Here is a 22,747-nt window from a genome sequence, read left to right as displayed (position 1 = left end):
GTTTTCGAAATCAACAATGTTGGCTCAAGAATAATTGTATACACACATAAGCGGAACAGTCTGGCCTGTGGGGCAGCATCACGTAGATGTTGATTCTTGAGGACACACAGCTAGAGGTACCAGTCTTTTATTAGGTTCAGCCTTTGTAAAGTGATTCCACTGCTTCTCAGCTTTAACCTGTGACCTCACCAAATGTGGATCATAGACACGGGGCGGCAGGTGTCTTCAGCCGGATGTCCGTGGAGGTCCCTGGCAAGCATCCAGAGAAGCGTCTGACCAATGGTTTGTAGGTATTTATTAAGCTGAGCTAAAAGCATCTTGGCCTCAGTCATTCTCCCTCACACCTGATGTCACATGCTCTACATTGTTTGAAGGGTCCTCTTAAGAGAGCCATCCCTGTTGTGCCGTTATCTTTGTATGATAAACTTCATTCTGGTCCTCTCCTCTGCAGCTGTGTTTTCTGTCCACTGTTGTCTGTGTGGCTAGCCTGGGCACAGCGTCCTCATTCTCCGTGTCCTCTCCCACTGTGGAGCATGACTTTTACATCTGCTTTCTGATTCTCTGCTCTGAGTTGGGCTTATGACCCTCGAGTGACTCACTGCTGACAGCACGGATCTGAGTTTCACGGCCAGCACAACTGGGGCTTTCTGTGTGTGTCCCCAGCCCTCCTCAGGAAAGCATGCCAAGTGCCACACTCACTGAGGTATGCCATACCCTCTTCTCAGCAGCCCCACCTCTCCTGCCGTTCTCTGAGGCTCTCTGAGGCTGTCTACTCAAATGGGGCCAGAGAAGAGTTGGCAGTTGCGCAGAAGCCCCACAGGAAGGGGTATCATTATGAGGGGGCTGGTTCTCAAAAAGGAGGCAAAATCTTCTTAAGGTACCTTGTGGCCGGCTGCCTCCCTCCACTGCTTTGCTCATCCAGCTGGTGTTCAACTGTACGCAGAGAGTCAGGGTCTCCTGGTCCCAGGCATCCTTAAAGTGAAGTAGGCGCTGAAGGGTTAAGGCCAGGACCTGGGTGGATGGACAGGATTATTAGTTATCATTTGGAGAGCCCAGCAGGGCTTCCTCCCCTGTTGGCTACATAGTACTTTCACATGATGTCTCTTTCACTCTTGGCCACAGAAAGGAGGGTGGGGCCAAGGGGGGATGAGAAGAGGAATTTTTTTTTTAACAAAATATTTAGAAAGTCCTTGTAAATCCTTGTGTTTTCATTTAGCAGCAGGAATCCAGGGTAGAAAACAGACTCTCAGCAGCTGCCAATTGAGAGTTGAATTAAAAAAAAAAAAAAAGTAGAAATCCTGGAAGCTAAAGTCACTCAGGTTCTTTCTTTTTCTTTTATTTTCCCTCTTTTTTGTTTGTTTGTTGGTTTGTTTGTTTTGTTTTTGGTAGAGGAGGCAGTAGGGGTCGGCGGGGTGGGTGGGAGGGTGTTAAATCTAATCTTTTTGAGGAGGACCCAGCTCTGAGCTCTCATGGGCCAAAACACAAAAGCTCAGCTCCCTGCATGTGACTCAACTCTCCAGGAAACATGAATCAGAAGAGACTCCAGACCTGAAGTTGTGCTCATAGCTTCAGCTCAAGTAAGAGAAATGCGGGGGGGGGGGGGGGGGACACACCACAGGATGGGGACCAAGGCTTAGATGGAGGAGAAAGGCACTGGGAGGCATGGGAGGCGAGAAGGCAGAAGAAAGCTGCGACTTTAAGTCCGTCCTATGGTTATACATATTTTTCTTCTATGAATGGGTTTTGCTGTAAATTATAGCTTTGCTCGTGGTCCCTTGGGTCAAAAGAAATAGTCCCTAAACAGAAAACAGCTCTGATTGGTGAGTTGCCTTCTTCCCTCCCCAACCCCCTTCCTAATTGAAAGCAAATGTGCAATATATTGGATGCTGGGCTCCCTGGCGCGGGCCCAGGAATCCTCAGAATGTGAGGTTTCTCTCAAAGGCATCTTGCATCAGCCTGTGGATGTATGCCTACCACGGGGCTCCTTCACCGGCAAAGTGGAGAAAGAAGCGCTTCACAGCCTCCTTTTGGATTGTGGGAGCATACTGGATTATAACTGTTTTCTTCCTTTCAAAACTGAGCGCCCCTGGATGGATGTAAGTGATGTGGGTCTTTTTTCCCCACCCTCTCTCTTCATTTTCATTTTCTTTTTCCTTTTTTTTTTTTTTTTTTTTTAAACGAAAGCTCTGAGTGTGCTTCTCTTGGTCTGTCAGGAAAAGTTTTAGAAGCGGCAGAGGGAGGAAGGGCAGGGGGCTGGGCTCTATACTCAGGACAGACAGAGGCAGATCCCACGTTTTGGGGTCTGGATTTGTGTCAGGGAGGGAAGAATAGGCGCCAATAACCAAAGAAGGCCGAGGAGGCGAAGTACATGACTCCATAGCAGCTGCTAGGTACAATAAACAGTTCTAGCAGAGTTGAAAATGTTGGCAGGCAAGACAGGCCGATCGCAGAGTTCGGGCTGCTGGAGAGAGGCGAGCCAGGAGCTGTGTTTTCAAGCATTGAGTGGTGGTGTTTGAGGGGCCCGAGTTTTGGTGAGAATCCGACCTAACACCTTTTGTGATTTAATCGTGGGAAGGGCGACTAGGGGTGAGGGCTTTGGGTGAGACGTGGCTTCACCTTTGGGCTTGGGTGGCTGGGCGGGAAGGCCGGCTGCCCGGAGGGTTTGCAGTGGGTGACACGAAGCTTTCCAGACTCTTCTTAACCTCCTCCCTGGTGCTAGGTGCTTTTCTTTTGTTATCAGAGGACCTGGGGCTTGTTTCCGGTTGGGACCCAGAGACTTGGAAGATTCATCTAAGGGAGAGAGTTCTCTCTGAGTGGCAGATATACTCAGGCCAGCCATTTGAGGAGAGTTGGGAGTATTCAAGGCAGCGGCTTCTTTAGCACCATTTTAACTACTGAGTTTTCCGTAGCCTTCCCTAGCCGCGACCGTAGTCCGGAAAAGGGTCTTTGCAACCGCCATCTCTTCCGACTCTCTCTTTACACAGATTTCAAAAATGATAGCAGAGAACTGACTTGTTCAGGGTCTCACAGCACATTAGGAGTGGAACAGAAAAATGCAGTCAGTTGATGGCGTGAGTGTCCGGTGCACTCTGTGCCTCTGCCTTCAGGCTTATTTTTAAGATTTAAAAAGACGACAGAGGCAATTCATCTTGAGGCCGTTATCAGCAATGAAGAAGATGGTAGCAGTGGTTCATCAGCTAGTGGCCCTTTGTGTGCGTGTGCACGCACGTGTGTGTGTGCATGTGTGTGTGCCTGTGTGTGTGTAAAATGAAACAAAAATTTCTAACATTTGAGTCCTTGGTCTGACCAGCCTCCACACTCAGAGATTTACCTGTTATTCAATTGCGCCCCCGTGGTTCTGTAAGGCATCGTTCCTATCTTATAGGAAAGGATTTTAAGACAGAGAGAAGGGAAACGAATTGTTCAAGGAAACACAACTAACATGCTTAAAAGTTGTTACATCCGGCTCCGGCTCTCAGTTCTGTGCTCCGAGTCACTGTTGGGTAGTTCTCCCATCGCCCCCTCCACATGTGGACTTGCTTACTTTTGAAGTCAAATCCCATGTGTCCCTGGGCGACCAGGAGGTGCTGATGCTAGTGTGACATCTGTACTCAGAGTGTGAGCTGCAGGTTAACTTCCAGGTACTGGATGTGTGCTTAGCTTTGTTATGCTCAGAGCCTGGGGCGTTTTAGAGTTGGTAGACCCAGGTTCCGTTCTGTCTCTACTTTTTTACTGCTTTCTGCACTTTAGCCTCCGTGCTCACTACCCTGACACGAGAACAGTCTTGGGTCTTATTGTTAGACACAGACATGAACACATTCTGAAGGCTATGAAGGGCCTCATCAGGTGTCAGCCTTTACGATTGTTACTGAAATGTTACCGAATGCCCTGGGAAGCAGTCGTTGGCAGGCTGGGTCTGGCAGTGGGTGCAGACTTGTGCGAGGGCAATTGGATGGGACTCCTGTGCAAAGCTCTGAAGTGAGGATGGACTCTATCTCTGTCTCCATCTTTTTGTGTGTGCATACATGCACACGTGTGTGTACAGGTGCACACAGGCAGGTGCGTTGGTTGTGTACGTGGAGGTCAGAGGTTGGCCTTGGGTATCATTCCCTCGGGAGCCATCCCCCTTGTCGTTTTTTTTGTTTGTTTGTTTCCTTTTGATTTTTGAGATAGGATCTCTCAGGGGCACAGTGCTCTCTGAGTAGGCTAGGCTGGCCAGCCCCTGTGCTCCAGGGAATCCTCCTGCCTCGGCCTCTGCACTGTTGGCATTTTTCTGTGTACCTCAGGAGACTGAACTTGGGTTCTCATGCTTGTGTGGTACGTACATTACCATGGAACTATTTCCCCAGCTGCTGTGGCTGTCTTCTAATGCAAAACATCCTGCCTCATGGGGAAACTGTGCTCGATTTACTCCCTGACAATCCCCTTTGTGGTCGGCTTTGCCCATGGTCCCTCATGCAAAGCGGAAGCAGGACAAAGGCCAACAGGTTATGTTGTTAAGCATCTCTGGATCTGCACTGCCTCTGGATGACAGAGGGTTCATCAGAGGAGCTGCACAGCCGGCTGAGGACAGATGCTGGGCCCAGGAACATCTCACCAGCAGGTGCATCCCCATCCACCTTCTGTTTCACACTGACCATTCTGAGCCTGTAGTCTGAAAGGCTGCAGTGTTCCTGAAGTGGTAGTGGAAGGCTCGCATGTGGACCCCACCCCGTTTCTGCTTAAGACCCAGTTCCTTTCATAAGCCTCAAAAACTAAGAGACATTGAGAGCGTGTTTCTAGAATCTTCCTCTCCAAGCGCAAAGCAGAGCCATGGTCCAGAGAAATCCCATCACACCCTCTCCTCCACAGCCTTTCTGTATGGCTGTCATTCCAGCTCACACAGCCACTTCCGGGAATGGAAGCCATTTGGATCTGTACTCCCCATAGGGACTTTAGTTCTAAACTTCCCACGTGATAGCTTTCTTAACAGATGTTCGAACAAAGACAGCGTGCCTCCCATCTATCAATGCCATGCTGCCTAAATTTAGCTTTAGTGCAGGCATCCGTGTCAACTTCCTTTGGAAGATGCACCTTCAGGTGTTTTACAGCAACCTCACACACCCAAGCCAAAGCGAGGCCCAACTGAAAGTGGACGGCCACGGCATGCTAGTGTGTGCCGGCGCACATCAATGTGGACTTGTCTGCAGTACAGGCACACTAGATTCTTTATGTGCTTGGGCTGCCGAGGGTTGTGCAACATATGAATCCGTTCACTCTTTCCTGACAAGGCCATGAATGTGCCCAATATTCCCAGGCATCCCAGAGTTGCTCTGAGTTCAGCAACTGGATTCAAAACCTCACTGTGTGTCCTTACAGCTGATAAGATGATGTTTCAGAGACTTGCTCAGCAGTAATTTGGAAGCCAGGTAGACCTTAAGGACTTCTAGACCAATTAAATCAAAATACTCAAAGGAGGAAAATAGGAGGTAGCAGTTTGTTACCCATGTCATTCTACTTATTTATTTATTATTGTTTTGTTTTTTGAGACAGAGTTTTTCTGTGTGCAGCCCTGGCTGTCTTGAACTCACTTTTGTAGATCAGGCTGGCCTTGAACTCACAAAGATCCTCCTGCCTCTGTCTCCCACATCCTGGCATTAAAGGCATGCACCACCATACTCAGCTCACTCAGGTCATTTTAATGTGAACCAGAGATAAGTATTTGTGTTGAGGTGGTACATGCCTGTGATCCCAACACTCTGGCAGGCAGGGACAGGTGAATCTCTGTGAGTTTGAGACCAGCCTGGTCTACAAAGAGAGTCTAGGCCAGTCAAGAGAATCCTCACCTTGGAAAAATAGAAAGTATTTGTGCTGACACGAGTCTAAAGTATTTCAATTCAATGGTTTTCTTCTTCTTCTTCTTCTTCAAAATAACACAGTTCAACAAAGATGTCTGGATAACTGTCCTGTGATATTCATTGGAATTACAATGACCTTATGGTGAAAACTGAGGGACTTTAAGTTGTTCCTTTTATTTATTGCATTTGTATACATTTGGATATATTATAATCAAGGCTGCACTCTTCATAAATAAATTGGTTATAAACAATTGCCTTATTTTGATGTCCATTCTAAAATTTGTTTTCTGTTTTTAATGTTTTATGTAGAACTATTGAATGCTTTCAATTTTCTGTAGTTATTCAAGCGATGCAGAATCCTGCCATTTGTCATATTGTGTACTTGCTCGCTGGACTTTCATTTTGTGTAAACACAGGGGAAGGTCAGCTTTGAGAACTTGTCCTGGCCTGGAAGAGGAATGTACAAATGAAGATGTTGTAAAGATGAGTTTAGACGGATGCTGCAAGGCTGAGTTTCCATGGCTCGTCTAGAAACGAAGCTTTGTTGATAGCATATTCTCCTCGCCGCCGCCACGCTGCCTGCCTCAAGTCTTTGATGATCCCTTTAAGCTTGCTGCTAGGAAGAGGCTAATGATGCCTGATGCTCTACAAAGTGAGAGAAGGGGAGGGGGCAGTGATGAGAAGACCTTGACAGGCCGCTCTCCTGTTTTCAGGTTTTGGTCCCAGTGCTATTATTTTTCATATGTATTACTTGAGAAATCTTCTCTTCATTGAACTGCAATCTCATCTGTCTTGCTCATGAACTTTGATTCTCTCTCTCTTTTTTTTTTTTTTTTGTAGGGGTGGGGTCAGATAAGGGAAGGAGTTGAAAGCTAGAAAGCAGTGTTTATACCAAGAGGTGGGTGGGGATGGCCTTTGGTGTCTTTCATAGGAAGCTGTCCAGTGAAAATTTTGTTGAAGATTTGTTTTTGTCTTTACTAGCTGTCCCCTCCCCTACCCCGTGTGTGTGTGTGTGTGTGTGTGTGTGTGTGTGTGTGTGTGTGTGTACACACCTATATGTGAACACTGAGGTCAGAAGAGGCCCTTACATGTCCTAGAGCTGGAGTTACAGGCAGCTGTGCCCTGTCTGATGTATGTGTGGGGAACTGGACTCAGGTCCTCTGCAAGAACAGCGAGTGTCCTTAACCACTGGGCCATCTCTACAACCTCTGTGTTCAGAGTCTTAATGGCAAAGGAAACCAGAATAAATTGAGATGGAAGGTGGATGAGAGCAATCTAGTGTTTTTTGATTTTTCTTTTAAAATTTAGTATGTTAGGAATTCATTAAAGATGAAACAGATAATCTGTACAATCTCTTGTTTAAGGCAAGAAGTTTCTCATCAGCCTTTTGTTCTCAAATGGTGTTGTTTTTAAAAGTCACAGGTATATTTTTATTAAAATTTTGATTAATGTGTAAAAAGTATATTTCTATGTACTATAAATTGTATGGCATTCTGGCATCATCTACCCTAATTTTGTTTTTCTCTATTGATTTAGCGGTTCCTTTGCAAATATTTATTTGATATCTACCCTCTCAGTTCTAGGTTTTAGTGGTTATAATCATTTATGATCATTTTTTTCTCTGTGTTTGTATGTTTATAGTGCATAAATCTCTCTTTTCATGTAGGCTAGGCTGCGCAGCCAGCAAGCCCTAGAGATCTGCCTGTCTCTGCCTCTTCAGGGCTGGGAATGGCAAGCTTGTGCCACCATGTCAGGTCTCTTTAAGCCATGGAATCTGGTGCATCCAGGCGAGGGGGTCCTTTTGTTTGGCCAGCAGGCACTGTACCAACGGAGCTGTCACCACTGCCTGCTCCTTCCCCTCTTTAGACAGTTATTACTTTAGATTCTGGGGTATATCCCATGCAGTTGGACAGAACTTGATCTGGCAAATTCTTCTTTAGGATTAGGTAATAAGGCTTGGTCCTGTAAGGTTTGCTGAAGTTTGCTCAAATAATTCAGCAATAGTAATGCAGAAATGGCTCCTGCATACGATGTGAGAGCCAGATGTTTTACACAAGGACTGAAAAGTCTGTGTTTTATTTTTTACAATTTCCTTTTAAAAATTAATAGGCTTTATGTTTTATAGCAACGTTAGCTCTACAGAATAACTGAGAACAGAGTACTGAGTTCGCATACCCCCACCCTTCACACATAGTTGTTCTGCTGGCAGCATCTTGCATTGGTATTTTTATTTTTATCAATTATTCAATATGTACTTTTTAAACATTTCATGTTCTTTGTTGGTTATTATGGAGGTATAAACATTTCTTTTTTTCAAATCACATATAATATCCCATGTCCATAGTTTATTTAAACAGCTGCTGTACACTCAGTACTCTTAGAACATGCTGAAGGGTGCTCGGGCTGAGACACTGTGGATATCTGTTAGTTCCTGATGACTATATAGCAACAGGTAAAATCGAAGGATCGAGACGTCACACACAGTCTTTGTGAGACTCAGGAGACACAGACGCACACAGCAGAGACAGGAAAAGATCTCAAAAACAAGAAAAAACAGTCTAGGGTAGAGGAGACTGACACAGGCGAGGAAACCACCACCCACAGGCCCATCTCCTTGACTGAGGGCAGCAGTGGGGGCGGGGCTGAGTTCCTCACCATGCTTATGTCGCCACTGTCTCCATCTTCATCATGATTGTGCCCATCATTCCAGTCTAAATGTGTGTGTGCATGTGTGTGTACGTGATTGTGTATGTGTGTGCATGTATGATTGTGTGTGCGTGTGCATGTGTGAACACATGCGTGTGTGCATATGTGTGATTGTGTGTGCATGTGTGTGATTGTGTGTGTGCATGTGATTGTGGTTGTGTGTATGTGTGTGTGATTGTGTGTGCATGTGCAATTGTATGTGTGGTTGTGTATGCATGTGTGATTGTGTGTGAATACATGTGTGTGTATAATTGTGTGTGATTGTGTGTGCGTGTGCATGTGTATGCTCATGCGTGATTATGTGTGTGCATGTGTGTGTGTGTTTGTATGTGTGACTTTGGCAGACTTAAAGCACCATCACACCAATACACATTCCTCACATTGCTCACTGGGAGTAAAATGAATTAGGATTTGAGTTTGTAAAAGGAACTCACAGCTTGGCAGTCCTGTGGGAGCTATACCTAATGCTATCCTGTGAGTTCACAGGGCCTTACAAAACTTAGAGGGTAGGTCAACAATACAAAGACTCTTGCAGGGCAACCAACTAATCTCAAGAAGAGAGAGCAGAAGTTAAATTCTCTAAAAAAATATTAACTCTTGGTGGGTGGCCAGATGCAGCTCTTCTTGATTGTTTATTGTTGAGTCAGATTTTCACTATGTAGCCTAGGCTGGCCTGAACTTAACAACTACGTAGCCCAGGCTGACCTGAACTCAGGATCATACTTCTGCCTCACCTTCCCAAGTGTTAGACTTGGCTAGTGATGATGGTGGAGACAGTGACAACAAAACATTGGTCATGAGAAGAACCTGCCTCGGACACTTTCTAATCTTAGAATGTGTGGATGATATACCTTTAAAATTAAGTTGCTGATGTTAATGGCATGACAGGAAATTAAAAATGAATCAAAATTGTTACTTGCTAGCCTTGGTTGGATATGCTCTTTTTACGGAAACAAATTGCCTTTCCACGTTAAAAACAAAAAGCAAAAAACCAAAAAACACTAAATTCCAATGCAAGCCCTAGCAAGTTACTCTGCGGCTACTGATGATGGTGATGTTTGTATGGAGTGCTGAATCTTGTACACGCCTGTATCCTGGCACTAGGGATGCTGAGGCAGGAGGGTCCTGCTCAAGGTCAACTTGAGCTGTATAGTGATACCCTGACATATTAAAAAAGTTTATAAAGAGAGTCAAAATAGCCAGCACCGCTAACTTAATATTGACAGAGGAACACAGTTGGAGGGCTGGCACCGCAAGACTTTAGGGTTCTCTAGAAAGCTGCAGTAATCCAGGCAGTGCAGAACTGGCAAAGAACAGTCAAATAGTTGTGTGGACTAGCACGAGAGCCCTAACTAGACCCACATCAATGCATTCAGAGAGTCTGGGACAAATAAGTAAGAGCAATATGGCAAAGACAAGGACGTCTCTTAGCAAATCTAGGCAATACCCGCCACCCTTCAAAAAAGTTAACTCAAACTGGATCACAGATCCAACTGTACATTCAAAATTACATGGGGGAGACAGTTGATAAGACAGACATCATTAAAAGTAATAACTTCCCTCCTGCTAGACACAGTGTCAAGATAAATGAAGATAGCAGCCACACATTATGGGAAAATGTTTGCAAAGACAAAGCATGCAGCAATAAAGAAAGCAGCTCCTTAAGAAAAAAGATTAAATACTTGAATATACGCTTTAAGAGAGACAGAGTAGGTGGGTACAGATGTGCAACTGTACAGACCTGTGAGGAATTACAAATTCGGTTAGTGCAATACACACACACACACACACACACACACACACACACACACACACACAGTTCGTTGCAAAGCTGAACATACTTTCACCATAGGCTCTAGCATGTACATGCTCTAATATTTGCTTAACTGAATTGAAATATTGTAGCCACACAAAACCTGCACATGAATTTTCATAGGAGCTTTATTCATAATGGTCCTAATGTGGAGTAGCCAAGATGTCTTTCAGTAGAATAAGAACTGGTGCCATTCGCACGCCTATAATCCCAGCACTCAGGAGGCAGAGGCAGGTGGATCTCCGTGAGTTCGAGCCCAGCTTGGTCTACAAAGCAAGCCCAGGTCAGCCATAGCAACACAGAGAAATCCTGTCTTGAAAACAAACAAACAAACGAACAAACTTTTGTTTTAAAATGATTGATTCTGTGTTTTTGATAGGTAGCACCATTGTAATGATTGTATTTTAAAATTAAATATTAGTATTTTACTTAATAAAGCTACCAGAAGCAAAAACTTTAAGATTATTGATAAAGGTTCATAGCAAGCATTTGAGCACTCCAGGGGATATTTGACAAGATAAAATCTTGTCACTTGACAATTATTACCTATACAACAACCATTTAAGTTGTTTAAGCTAAAACAACAGACAGGTAATCTCACTTAAAATCATCTTAGGGTTGAAAGTGCAGTAGGCCCAGGGTTAATAGGATACAATTCTAATTCTAATTTTGCCAACTTTTAACAGTGGAACTTTGTGCAACCATTTTCCACTTCTTTGCACTTAAAATGTTCTTAAATGGACTGGCGCTTGTTGCCTAGGCAGACCAGACCACTATGGACCCTCCACAGTGAAAGGAAAGAACTGACTCTTGCAAGTTGCCTTTGATCAGCACACAAGTGCTCACACATAGACACACGCATACACACAATAGATAAGTAAATGTAAAAACATAATGCTCTTATCTATAGGGAATATGATAACATTTCCGCATCTTCCAGTTTGGTTCTGCTGATCACTGTCAGGAACCAGTTACCCCCACCCAGAGTCACTTTACAGTAAAGCCTGGAGTCATATGGGCTACACTCTAGTGGCCACTGCAGCCCTATCTATAGTCTCCGAATAGCTTCCTTTCTCCCGGCACATCAGCTAAATAGAACTATTTAAGAGCAAGCTCGAGTTTCAGATTGTCCATGTAGCTCAGATCTCATTTCATGGAATTCCTTTTCATTCAGTGGAGCAAGGACCATATGTATCTTAGGTGATCTCTATAAGTCACGTTTTTACCATAACTCATAAGCGAGTTCTTACTGGTTTCTTAAAATAGACTAAGGGCTTTTTATATACCTACCACAGTTCTGACTTGTTGGGGAAACTCCGAGAGGGGAGTGAAGAAAGCCACATGCTGTTTCTGAGAACATAAAAGAATTCCATTTCTGTTAATTGGTTATGCTGCCAGATCAGCGTCTCCAGGAGTCAGGTCGTGTGGAAAGGGACTAGGCACTGAGTGTGTTGTTGGGAGCTTTGGGTTCAAATTCTGTTTCTTATAAATTGTAAAAATTAAAGAAAGATACCGGTGTCTTCAGGAAGATAAAACACAAAGGAAGAGGGGCGCAGCCTTCTCACAGCAGAGAGAGCAGTAGCCTTGGTTCTCAAGATAGGTTTGGTTAGGAAGTGCCCAACTTGTCATTACTACATGAATACTATGTGAATCTATTTTAGAAGAAAAAAAAATCAAGTTCTTGGGTGGCCATCTTTTAATGTGCTACTAATATATGTACCCGGGGCCGGATAGATGGCTGGATAGTGGGCACGAGTTATTAGCATCCACACGGCAGCCCACAAGCACACAGAGCTCCAGTTTCAGGGCTTCCAAATGCTGTATTCTGGCTTCTGTGGGCACCAGAGACTCACAAGGTGTACATATATACGTGCAGGCAAACACTCCTACGGATATAATAAAAATTTTAAAATATTTTTGAAGTGTATAAATATAAAACTCTATACTGTAGACACTTCTAGTGCTTATAGCTCCTTGGCAACCATCATTTGTTAGTGAAATTAAACAAAACAATTGGTAGCTTCAATTAAGACCACAGTTGTAATGTGACAGACGACGTGGTTCTGTTTGAATTTATCAGTAGTGAGGAATTTAGTGGATGAAACTGTAACTTGGGTTTACTATTTAACTATATTCATACTTATGCAGAGAAGGCTTGCTGGTGTAGGCACATTGAACAAATTGTCTTGGCCTCAAGGGTTTATAAATTCAGAAAACTTGGATCTCAACCAAAATGTAGTAGCTAATAATTAAATGTTAACTTTCAAGGGTACCATTTGGCCATTTACTAAATTGCTGTATTAATTACTCATTGGTCTCATTTCTGTGAGACCAATGGCAGAAAGTGGGCTAGGTGGTGGGGAGTGTGGCTCTAGCTGTGGGGGCAGGAGTGTGAGGCCGCCGTTAACATTGGGTGCACAGCCAGGAGAGATGGGTGCTGGTACTCTGCTTGCTTTTTCCATTTTTCCTTTGTACTCGGTTTGAGAACCCAGTCTATGGCATGGCGGTGCCCATCTTCAAGGTGAGATTTTTTCCTCTTCAGTTAACCCTTCCAGGAAATTTCCTCTTGGGAAGGGCAGCAGTGTGTCTCCTAGGGGATTCCAAATCCAGACCAGTTGGCAATTAAGATAGAGGATCATACTTGTTTCCTTCCTTAAAGACCAGGTTGGACACTGTGATGATACTGAAACTGGTACTAAATGGGCCTTTAACCCAATTCCGAGTAGACGCAGGGATGAAGTCACCCTGCTTTCTGCATTTATGCCTCAGCTCCCTGCTTATAAGCAGCACTTGCTGGTATGTAAGTTGTCAGATCGCAAATCTCACATCTGCTTGCAGCCGGATGGCTGTGGCTGAATAGCTTAAGCTGTCTCCTGCCAAGCAGTGACTCAGTTTTCCCACTGCTTCTTCTATTTCCAGATTGGTTCTTGCTTTGATCTGGTTTTTGTTTGGTGTTTGTACATTCAGAAACACAAAGGAAAAGGTAGGCGCTAAGACTGAACGGATGATGGCACTTAGCTATCTCCTGTGCTAAGTGCCAAGTTAGAGAATTGAAGATTAATATTTTTTTAAAAAAAAATCCTAGCAATCTTGTGGACTTCAAGAATATATTGGCAAAAACATGTTACAATAAAACTAATGTTGGGCTCTGTAATGGCTAGTTCTTGTCAACCTGGTACAAGACAGTCCTCTGGAAAGAAGGAATCTCAACTGAAAAAAATGTTTCCATCACAGTGCCTTCTAAGAATGCCTACACAGCATTTTCTTGACTAATTATTGATGTGGGAGGCCCTGGCTCACTGTGGGTGGTACCACCGTAGGGTGGGTGGTCCTATGCTGTATAAGAAAGTAGGATGAATGAGCCATGGAGAGAGAGCAAGCCAGAAAGCAGCATCCCTCCATGGCCTCAACATCAGTGCCTGCCGTGAGTTCTCGCCTTGGCTTCCCTCAGTGATGGAGCATAAACTACACGCTAAGAAAACCCTTCCCTCCACACATTGCTTTTGGCCACTGCTTTATCACAGCACAGTAGGGCAGGCACAGCACTTTTCAGGAAACCGTTTTTGATCCGCTTTCAAATTTCACTAATAATTAGTAAGTGATGAGTTCTGCTGTGCATTGAGGTTGAGTTAACCATGTCACATTTAAAGAGTCTCATTGAAAACTTACAGTATAGTGACCTAGGGACTTTTCCAGTTTTGCCTGGGGACATGTGACCCTAAGAAGGTATCAGGCACATAGCGTGGAAGTGACTGCTCTAGGATTTGAACCTGTACCTTTCTCATTGCAGTATGTAGGTTTTACCAACTACTTATTCTCTGTGTCTTCATTATGCACTGTGAGTCTTTTATTACAAGTTTGCATGATGACTGTGTGTGTGTGTGTGTGTGTGTGTGCATGTGGATGCTAGAGGTTAACCTTAGGTATCCTTCTTCAAGAGACACTTACCTTAACTTTGTTGGCTTTTTTTTTGAGATAGCTTCTCTCACTGGCCTGGCATTCACCAAGCAGATGAGGCTGGCAGGCCCATGAGGCCCAGCACCACACCCTTGTCCACCTCCCCAACCCTGGGATTACAGGTGCACACTAGTGAATCTGACTTTTTTATATGGATCCTGGATAGTGAACTCAGGTCCTGCTTATGTGGCAAACACTTTATTGGACAAGCCAACCCCCTACCCCATCTCTAAGCACAACTGTTTTAGAATTAACCCCAAAATGCTCTCCTTTTCTTTTTTAAAAACTGGGCCAGTCTTTCATCTGGCTTTCAAACATCAATATGCTTCCAAATCACCTCGAATTATATATGTGTATATTATTTGTATAAGACATATAACACATGTATAATATATAATATATATTGCATGTAAATATATAGTATATAACATATAAAGTATATATGTATCAGGCTTTGCTCCAGATGGTGAGTAAGAAAGTTCCACATAGTGCCCAGGGGACCTCTATTTGTTTGAGTAGCCTCCTTCAGGCAGCTCTGCACTCACAGTGAGTAAAACTACATTTGACTGCAGATGACTCAAGTTCCAGGTTTGGGTTTTGTTGTTGTTTGTTTACCTTAAAAAAAATCCATCCTCTTGTCTCAGCATGTTGATTACAAATACGGCAGCGACACAATTAGAAGAATTAATGAAGGAAAGAACAGTTGTCAAGAGAGAAAGTCTGCTTGGGATGGGTTTTGTTTTGACCAGCTTCTTGGACTGTTTGGAGACACATCACCTGACACACCCTGTCTAGCCCCTCCCTCCTGGAGTGCAGAGAGACACCAGTGGGAAAGTGGCAGAAAGCTCAGCTCTGTCTCTATGAAAATGAGTGGAATTCACTGGGTCCTTTAAGAGGAGGTAGAATTTTTTTTCTCTCCTATTTTCAAAACCTAAGGTCAACTTAACTAGAAAGATCTATTCTACATGCCTTGAGTCCTCAAAAGAGGCTAGTTTCCTAGTTTTTGACCTGAAGTTTTATAAATTTGAAGTTGCCATGAGACAAATATGGATTCCTTGTTTTACCCATCATGAGAAACGTCTAAGTATACTTAATAATCAATGCTTTCCCTTCCCAAGCTTAGTGTGAGTCAGGCAATGAAGAGTCAAGGCCTCGGTGTCTGTGAGTGTGGGAGTGGGTGAAATGTTTGCTTCACCTCAGGACTGTTGGTGGAAGCCGGGGCATAAGAACCGGAGGAAGTTGGAGAGGCAGAAACTGAGCAGGAGTGCCGAGCTCAGCAGTCAGTGTGTGCGCCTAGGGTGTCAGCCGAAGACGAGCTAGCCCAAGGTGATGAGGAACTTGTTGAGGGAGCATGGATTGCATTGCGTTGCACAGTTAGGACTTAGGACATCAGTGAGGGACCTTGATTGTTGTAGAGTTGTGAACATCTCCTTTCTCTGAAATGAAGTGCTGTCTTAAGAAGATTAACAGGGTAGGATCTTGTAAGAGGAATTGCAGAGCAGAAGGGGTCAGGTGGAGAGACATTCATTAAAAAGCTTCTTTCGAAGCTGCAGGCCTGACTTTAAGTCCAGAGGCTTTAGATCAGGATGGTGAACACCTACGGCAGACGTGGAAGGACCTGACACGACAGTGTCCCTACTAACAGAGGCCAGAAGGAAACTCTCGAATTAGCCGGAGTGTGGGTGGAGTCATGTCTTTAGCCAGGTTCCAGGTGACACTGTGGCCACCTCACCCTTTGCTGCTGACAGTCAGTGCACGTGGCTCTGGAACCAATGGCAACTATTTATTGTTTCTCTCTCCTTCTCTTGTGTCTCATGGCTTCCCTGCTGGGTCTCCACAAGGAAGACCACTCACTCCATGGGGACATTTTGCTTGGGCTATAAGAAGGAAATTTTTTTTTCTCATGAGGCTTATGTTTTCCAAAGTGTAACCCTTGGGACTTTGTGACATGTTGTAGAGTGACAAAGTGGTGGGGGAAAGTTGAGAATACTGTGGTCAAATGAATTTGGAAAATACCGTTGGAGAACTAGCTCGGTCTCCTTCTTTTCCTATGGTAGCAGAAGTGTTACCTCAGGGCTGGGGAGATGGATCAGTTGATAAAATGCTGACAAAAAAGTTGATTAAAAACATGACAACCTGAGTTTGGATTCCAGATTAACACCAGATAAAAAGCTAGTCCTGGTGGCAGATACTTTTAATCCCAGCATGGGAGAGGCAGAGACAGGATCCCTGGAGCTTGCGTGGTCAGCCAAATCATTGAATTCCAGGTTCAGTGCATGTCTCAAAGACAGGGTGGGGAATGATTAAGAAAGACACCTAAATGCTGACCTCTGACCTCTACATGCACCTTCACATGTGTGCACACGAATATGCACGCATGCATGAACACTTCCAATATACCTATCTCTCCCCACCCCCTGCCCCCGACAGAGTCTTATCATAGAGGGTAGATTGTAGCACTTCACAAGGTTATTGAGCCATGGGCTCTTTTTGGAAGGGGCACCTCAAGGGAAAAGGAACGGACAACATAGGTTTGGAGAAATTAGGCACTGAAGAGTGTGTCTTAGAAATACGCTTCTTACACTAGTAAGTTTGTAGTGTAATGGAAAGAAACAAGAGGCTGGGGTTTGGGTCTGGGATTTACTAACTGACAGTCTGGGGCAAGTCACTGTCTCCCCTCAACTTCTCAACCTCAGTTTCTGTAGTTCCCTCCCCGTCTAAAGTCAGATGAATCCTTAAGGTCCTTTCAAGTCCAGAAGCCTGAGATCATAAGTATATGCAGAGGAGAGAAGTAATCTGTGATTTTCTGCTCGGTAATAACTGGTAGTGGAAACAGGAAGGGGAGGTAGTGGGGACAGTGACAAGCTGATGAGTAAGGCGCGGTTTGAACCCCCAAGCTGATTATATGGTGCAGCCCGACACTGCTGACTGTTCCGGCAGAGACAACGGAAGTTTGTAGCTCGTTCTCTCTCAGCCTTCTCTCACACCATGGCGCCATGTGCTGCACGGGACAGCATCCCACATGCTAACGCAATTTCGATTGCCTGTGGTCACTCACGCTGTGTCTCAGTTGTTCTGTGTAGATGCTGTGTGCAACCTTGGATAAATTAACCTTCTGGGTTTGGGGTTTCTTCGTCATCTGCTAAAATATAGACATTGTGTTCGGTCAGGGTCCTTGATGTTGTCTTCCATGGAAAATATGAGGGACACATAGGTAGTCTCCTTACCGAGGGCAAGTGTACCCCAAGACTGCTCTTAGTTTTCTCCCTCTTAGGTCTTCTCATCCACTTCAAGTGTCTGTTCCTGCCTCAGGCAGTTGATTAATCCTTGTATGGACAGCATTGTATTCCCTTGAATGCCAGGCTCAACTTTCTGCCTCTTCACAGGCAATGTCCATCTTTTTATCTCCATAGGAAACCAAATTCTTTATGGTCGATCTTTCTTTGTAAGCAAATCCTTCCTTTGGTTTTCCCAGCTTCAATAAAGTAAGGATGTGTTCCTGATCTCATGAGGCGCTCAGGCTCCTTGGACTAGTCCTTCCTGCCTCCTGTTCTCGTCACGGGCTCGCTCTCAACTATGCCTAGATTATTATAGTGTTCTACATTATGATGCTGTCTGCCTCTGATGCTGTCGTTGTCATAGGTCAGGTTCCGTCTGGTTATCACACACCCTGCCACTCTTTTAAAGACTTTCACATGCTAGATTCAGCCCCACAGAGGCTCCCATAGCCTTTGCCTGAGGCACTCAGGCTGCCAGCATGCCCAGCCCTGCTTCCCCACCTCAACCATCTTCCAGCTCTCTCCCAGTTACTTACACAGTTTGTTGCTCTTCTCTCCCTGTAACTTGTCGACCCAGACTGCTCCACTTTCCTGGCTTTTCATCCTTATTCTTTTTACCTAAAAAAAGATTTATTTATTGTGTATACAGTATTCTGCCTGCATGCACACATACACACCAGAAGAGGGCACCAGATCTCGTTGTAGATTGTTGTGGGCCATCATGTGGTTGCTGGGAATTGAGCTCAGGACCTTTGGAAGAACAGACTAGTGCTCTTAACCTCTGAGCCATCTCTCCAGCCCCTAAGTGCCAGTATTATCTCAAGCATTAGCTCAAACAATGCCTTCCTTCTCCATCAACCAATCCTCAGTCCCATCAGGTGCCCCTCAGGAACAGTCACAGTCTCTCATTTAGGCTTCTTGGCGAGTCCTTAGAGATAGTAGCTTTAGAACTGCTAAAAACTCTGTACACAACTATCACAAAGACAAGGAAATGGGACTCTGGCTGAGAGAAGCCCATGGCTGTGGGCTTGGCTGGCTGGGTCTTACTTTTCTTCCTCTTGATGCTTGTGCTTCCAACCTGCGTTACACTAGCTTCAATACAACCCAAACTCTGCTCCACACCAGCGCGGTCTGAAATTCTTTGCTGCCCTTTAGAGCTGAGGTCCCTAGAAGATGAAAGGAGGTCCCTGGGCTGCTAGGGATGATGGCGTGGTGCTGCAACTCCGTTTCTGCCACTGCTGATGTGTGCTAAGTTTAATTTCTGAGCGACTTAATGTAAACCCAGTTAACTGTATGAGCTGAGTTCTCCCTTGGTTCCCACATGAGGGACGTTGTGAGCCAAGAGGACCACCCGTTTGCCTTCTCTGTACTGCAGGGAAGTAGCTTTCAGAAGTAGGACCTGGCTCCCCCCACTCACGCCAACGTGATGCTGATGGGAGTGTCTCAAAAGAGGCTGCTGTTTGTAAACAGCCCTATGCACATGGCCCCTGATCCCAAGGCCCCTGATCCCAAGGCCCGCTTCCCTAGCAATCGCCCTGCCGTGGAATGACAGGAACCTAAGGCAAGGTTTAGCTGTTTCCCAGGGTTGAAATATTTCAGCTGTGTGCCCGGTTAGGAAGCCAGAAGATGGTGAAAACTGTCTTTAGCTATATAGCATATGTTCTTGCTTTGTGTGGTTACTCTGCACCTATGAGGAAATGACACTTATGTAGTCATTCTGTAACATACCCGAACCCTAGGTACCACAACGGGTTCTCACACACACACACACACACACACACACACACACACACACACACACACACGAGTCTCTCTCTCTCCCTCCCTCTCTCTCTTTCTCTCTCACTCTCCCTCCCTCCCTCCCTCCCTCCCCCCTCCTCTGTGGTCACATTCATTCAGTGGGACACAAGCAGTCAGTGGAAAGGGAGGCAGCTACAAAGGAGGCTGACTTGTAACTTGCCCCAATTTGTAACACAGAGGAACCAATGAAATGCACAGTTTGCTGCCATTTGACCTTATAAGCTTAAATGTTAATCTATGCATTCATAGCAGTGCACGCGCACGTGCGCGCGCGCGCGCACACACACACGTAGAGAATTCCTAGAAAATGATTCAGAGAGAGAAGGGGTTTCACCTAAGGCAGAGGATGAAGAGTCTGGGGTACACATGAGACCTTTCATCACATGAGACACTATATGGGCTTCCTTCAAGTCTTCGAGGCTCACTTGGAAGATCCATGTGATAAAATTATTTTTAGGATAGTGCCAAGATGTCTCCCCTCTCAGTCTCCTGTGAGTATGCAGAGGAGCTTTCCAACGGTTAACTGACATGTGATACTGTAACAAATTGAATCCAGAAACAGATATGATAATCCAGCTGTTTTTGATGAAGCCAGATGTTTGGGATATTAAAAAAAATGTTAAATGATGTTGTTCTTCTCACAAAATTTTCTGGGAAAATTTTATTTTTCACCATTATTAATATTTATGTTAACGTAATTGTCACTGAGGAATAGTTAATAAATTTAAAGTGCTCTGTTTTAATTTATGAATCACCCACGATCAGGAGATAGAAATGAAGCCTACTTGAGGTTCTGTGGGATTGGGGGGGGGGTCCCATCAGAGCCCGGGATGCTTGGCAGCTTGGTGTACTGCGGATGGGGGGTGCTAAGAAGGAACAAAATGTGAACGAAGCAAAACCTTGTAATAAAATATTGCTTTTCCTTCCTTCTGCTATCAAGGGAAATTTACAAGTGGCCTGACATTCGGTGTTCCAGAGAGTTCAGAGGCTTGTTGCTTGGAGTCCTTTAAAGAAGCTGCAATAGTTGAAGGGGAGCAGGAAACTTCTGCATTGGAGGACTCTGTTCTACAGAGAATGCTCTGCGCCCACTGATGTAAGTAGTGGAGGTCAGAGCGTGGTTCACGTTGAAACTTCTCTGTCTCCCAGGAATGTTGGATTCTGGGGTGTGTCTTCTAAGACTACAATCTCACTAATTTTTATAAGTTGCTTTCTTTCAACAATAATTTGAAATGACTTACAAGAAAACGATACTGAGAACCACCCAATCCTGGGATCTAGAGCAGAGAGCTGAACACAGTTTTAGAGGAATAAATAACCATAAAACCTACCCCAAAGCCAGGGCAGATTGTACACCGAGGCAGGACTGGTGGCAAAGAGAGAAAGAAGCATTGCTACACTGCAGAGATTTTTCTCAGGTCTCCAATACGTCGAGGAGGTCTACCGGAGGTAACCTCTGGTCTCACGAGACTTCTCACGTCACACTCTGGGCAGGTCCGATCTCTCCAGTGAGTCTAGCACTGTGGCAGCTTCACAAATGTGAGACCCTTGTAGCGTAGAGCTCACTGATATCAGAACCATGCCTCTTTCGTGCCTGCAGCTGTATCTATAGGATCTACCACATGGCCTGGCACACAAAGGATGCTCAGTGAACTCAATGACCTTGACTTAGACCTGGCTCTGAGACCTTCTATTCTGTAGCTCATTGAACGAAGATGCACCATCTTCTTCATGCCTGTTTCTTCACTTGGTACTTGAAGGCTGCTCAGTGAAGATCCCTGGCTTGCCTTAGACTTGCCTGTGTCCCCTACAGTTTCTGGAATATTGTAGAGTTCGTGAATGACTGAGAAAATCGTGTGGTGGAACTGTGAGACGAGTGATTCCTGGGTATAGGGAAAATTCAGCATCTGCCCCATCCCCCTGCTTGTGGCAATGATAAGTCAAAGTTTAATGAATTCTTTCCACAGGTTCCTTATCAGTCTATCTCCTGCTCTCCTCTCTTTTCTTCCTTCCTTTGACAAAATCTTAATCAGAACCTTCACAGTGGACATTTCAGAAGGAATAATTCATAGCTATGTTTAGCCACCAATCAGAAGTTACTTCGGGGCTTTCTCTCTTCCATTAGATTTTCAAGCACCATTTACCTATGAGTCTCTCTGTTCTACCTTTGAGGGGCTATGATTCTGGTCTTACTTCCTCTGCCCCCATTTGAAATAACCATTTCCAGAATCCATCATTTCAATATGGAAGGGATGTGCTAAATATAGCCCATGTGCCTTGGTTTGAGTATACGTCCCCTTTCACCCCACTGCCATCACTTTCATGGTGTTGTACCTGGAAGCTATCTCAACTACCTTGGTTCCTTCAGGTAAAAGTGCTATTTGTCACCAATCCAAGTTGTTTCGAGCTGCCAGAAACAATAGGGAGAGTTATCTTTGTGTGTGTGTGTGTGTGTGTGTGTGTGTGTGTGTGTGTGTGTGTGTAGTAGAGAGGGACAGTGGGAGATTAGAATCAGGAGACAGGACAGAGTGGAAGATAGAAGACATGGGCAGACAGTGAACAGACAGGGGAAGAGAGAAGAGAGGTGAGAGGAGAACAAATCAGTCAATTATACCTTCATCTAAAAAACCCAGGTTTTGTAGCAATTGACTGTGTCTCTCTGGAAGCTCTAACATCCACTAGGGAGCCGGCTCTGTGCAATAAATCGTATGTGTTAGCCACACAAAGCAAGCAGTGCTAGAGGAGTTTAATCACCCTAGGCTATAGTTAACTTCCGCTGTCATGACGCACTATGCAAGACTATCAAAAAGCAGGTGGCCACATGGGCTAAGCCTTGAGCTCCAGATGACCTACTGACAACTCTTCTTCCTGCACATTTCAGTTTGGATGCTGGTTGTTTGGTCGGTCATCTTACTCATAAGAAAACAGGAAACAGGTCATCGTCCAGCTCCATGCGGCCTGAAGCAGTAGCATCATTTCTGGCCGAGAACTCGGTCAACAAGCATTTTTCCTCGCGTTTCTAGCCACAGTCTGATTTTCCATCATGACTTAGATACCCTTTCCCATCACAGTGACCTAGGCAAGGCCTGTTTCTGATTCATCTGTGATGGGAGACAGTGGTCCCATATATCCTGCAGGACATGTGCTCTGGGACATGAAGACAGCACTGCCTGGGGTGTTGGAAGTAGGAACTGGTGAAGGTTGAATAGAAACAAATCTAGGAGCCATCTGCTGGCTCCCGAGTATGTTATGGCAGAGGTAAATGAAACGCTGTGATCACACGGATGCAGATTTGTGTCAGGATTATTTTAGCAAAGGTGGGGTTGGGATAAGCAATTAATTAGAGGACCCACAGCTTT

The 22,747-nt window shown here is 44.8% G+C and overlaps 1 protein-coding gene and 1 pseudogene across 3 annotated transcripts in view; one reads left to right on the top strand and one right to left on the bottom strand.

The window, feature by feature from the left end:
- The window catches only part of LOC127191127 (glyceraldehyde-3-phosphate dehydrogenase-like), an 11,277-nt pseudogene extending 10,945 nt beyond the window's left edge, over nt 1-332 (bottom strand).
- A 1,098-nt stretch (nt 333-1,430) lies between these two features.
- Ddr2 (discoidin domain receptor tyrosine kinase 2) overlaps nt 1,431-22,747 on the top strand; it is a 117,693-nt gene continuing 96,376 nt past the window's right edge. Inside the window, exons 1-2 of one of the 3 annotated variants that reach the window (XM_051147805.1) lie at nt 1,431-1,577; nt 20,332-20,484. Coding sequence is in view for 2 of the 3 variants with exons in the window: in XM_051147803.1 (XP_051003760.1) it covers nt 1,884-2,096 (213 nt within the window). In the remaining variant the exon portion in view is untranslated. Of the gene's footprint in view, nt 1,578-1,691; nt 2,097-20,331; nt 20,485-22,747 lie in introns of those variants that run through there. The other 2 variants (XM_051147804.1, XM_051147803.1) reach the window with 2 other exon arrangements.

Source organism: Acomys russatus, chromosome 6 (genome assembly GCF_903995435.1).
Source record: "Acomys russatus chromosome 6, mAcoRus1.1, whole genome shotgun sequence".
NCBI classification, from domain to species: Eukaryota; Metazoa; Chordata; class Mammalia; order Rodentia; family Muridae; genus Acomys; species Acomys russatus.
This window is presented reverse-complemented; position numbering and strand designations above follow the sequence as displayed.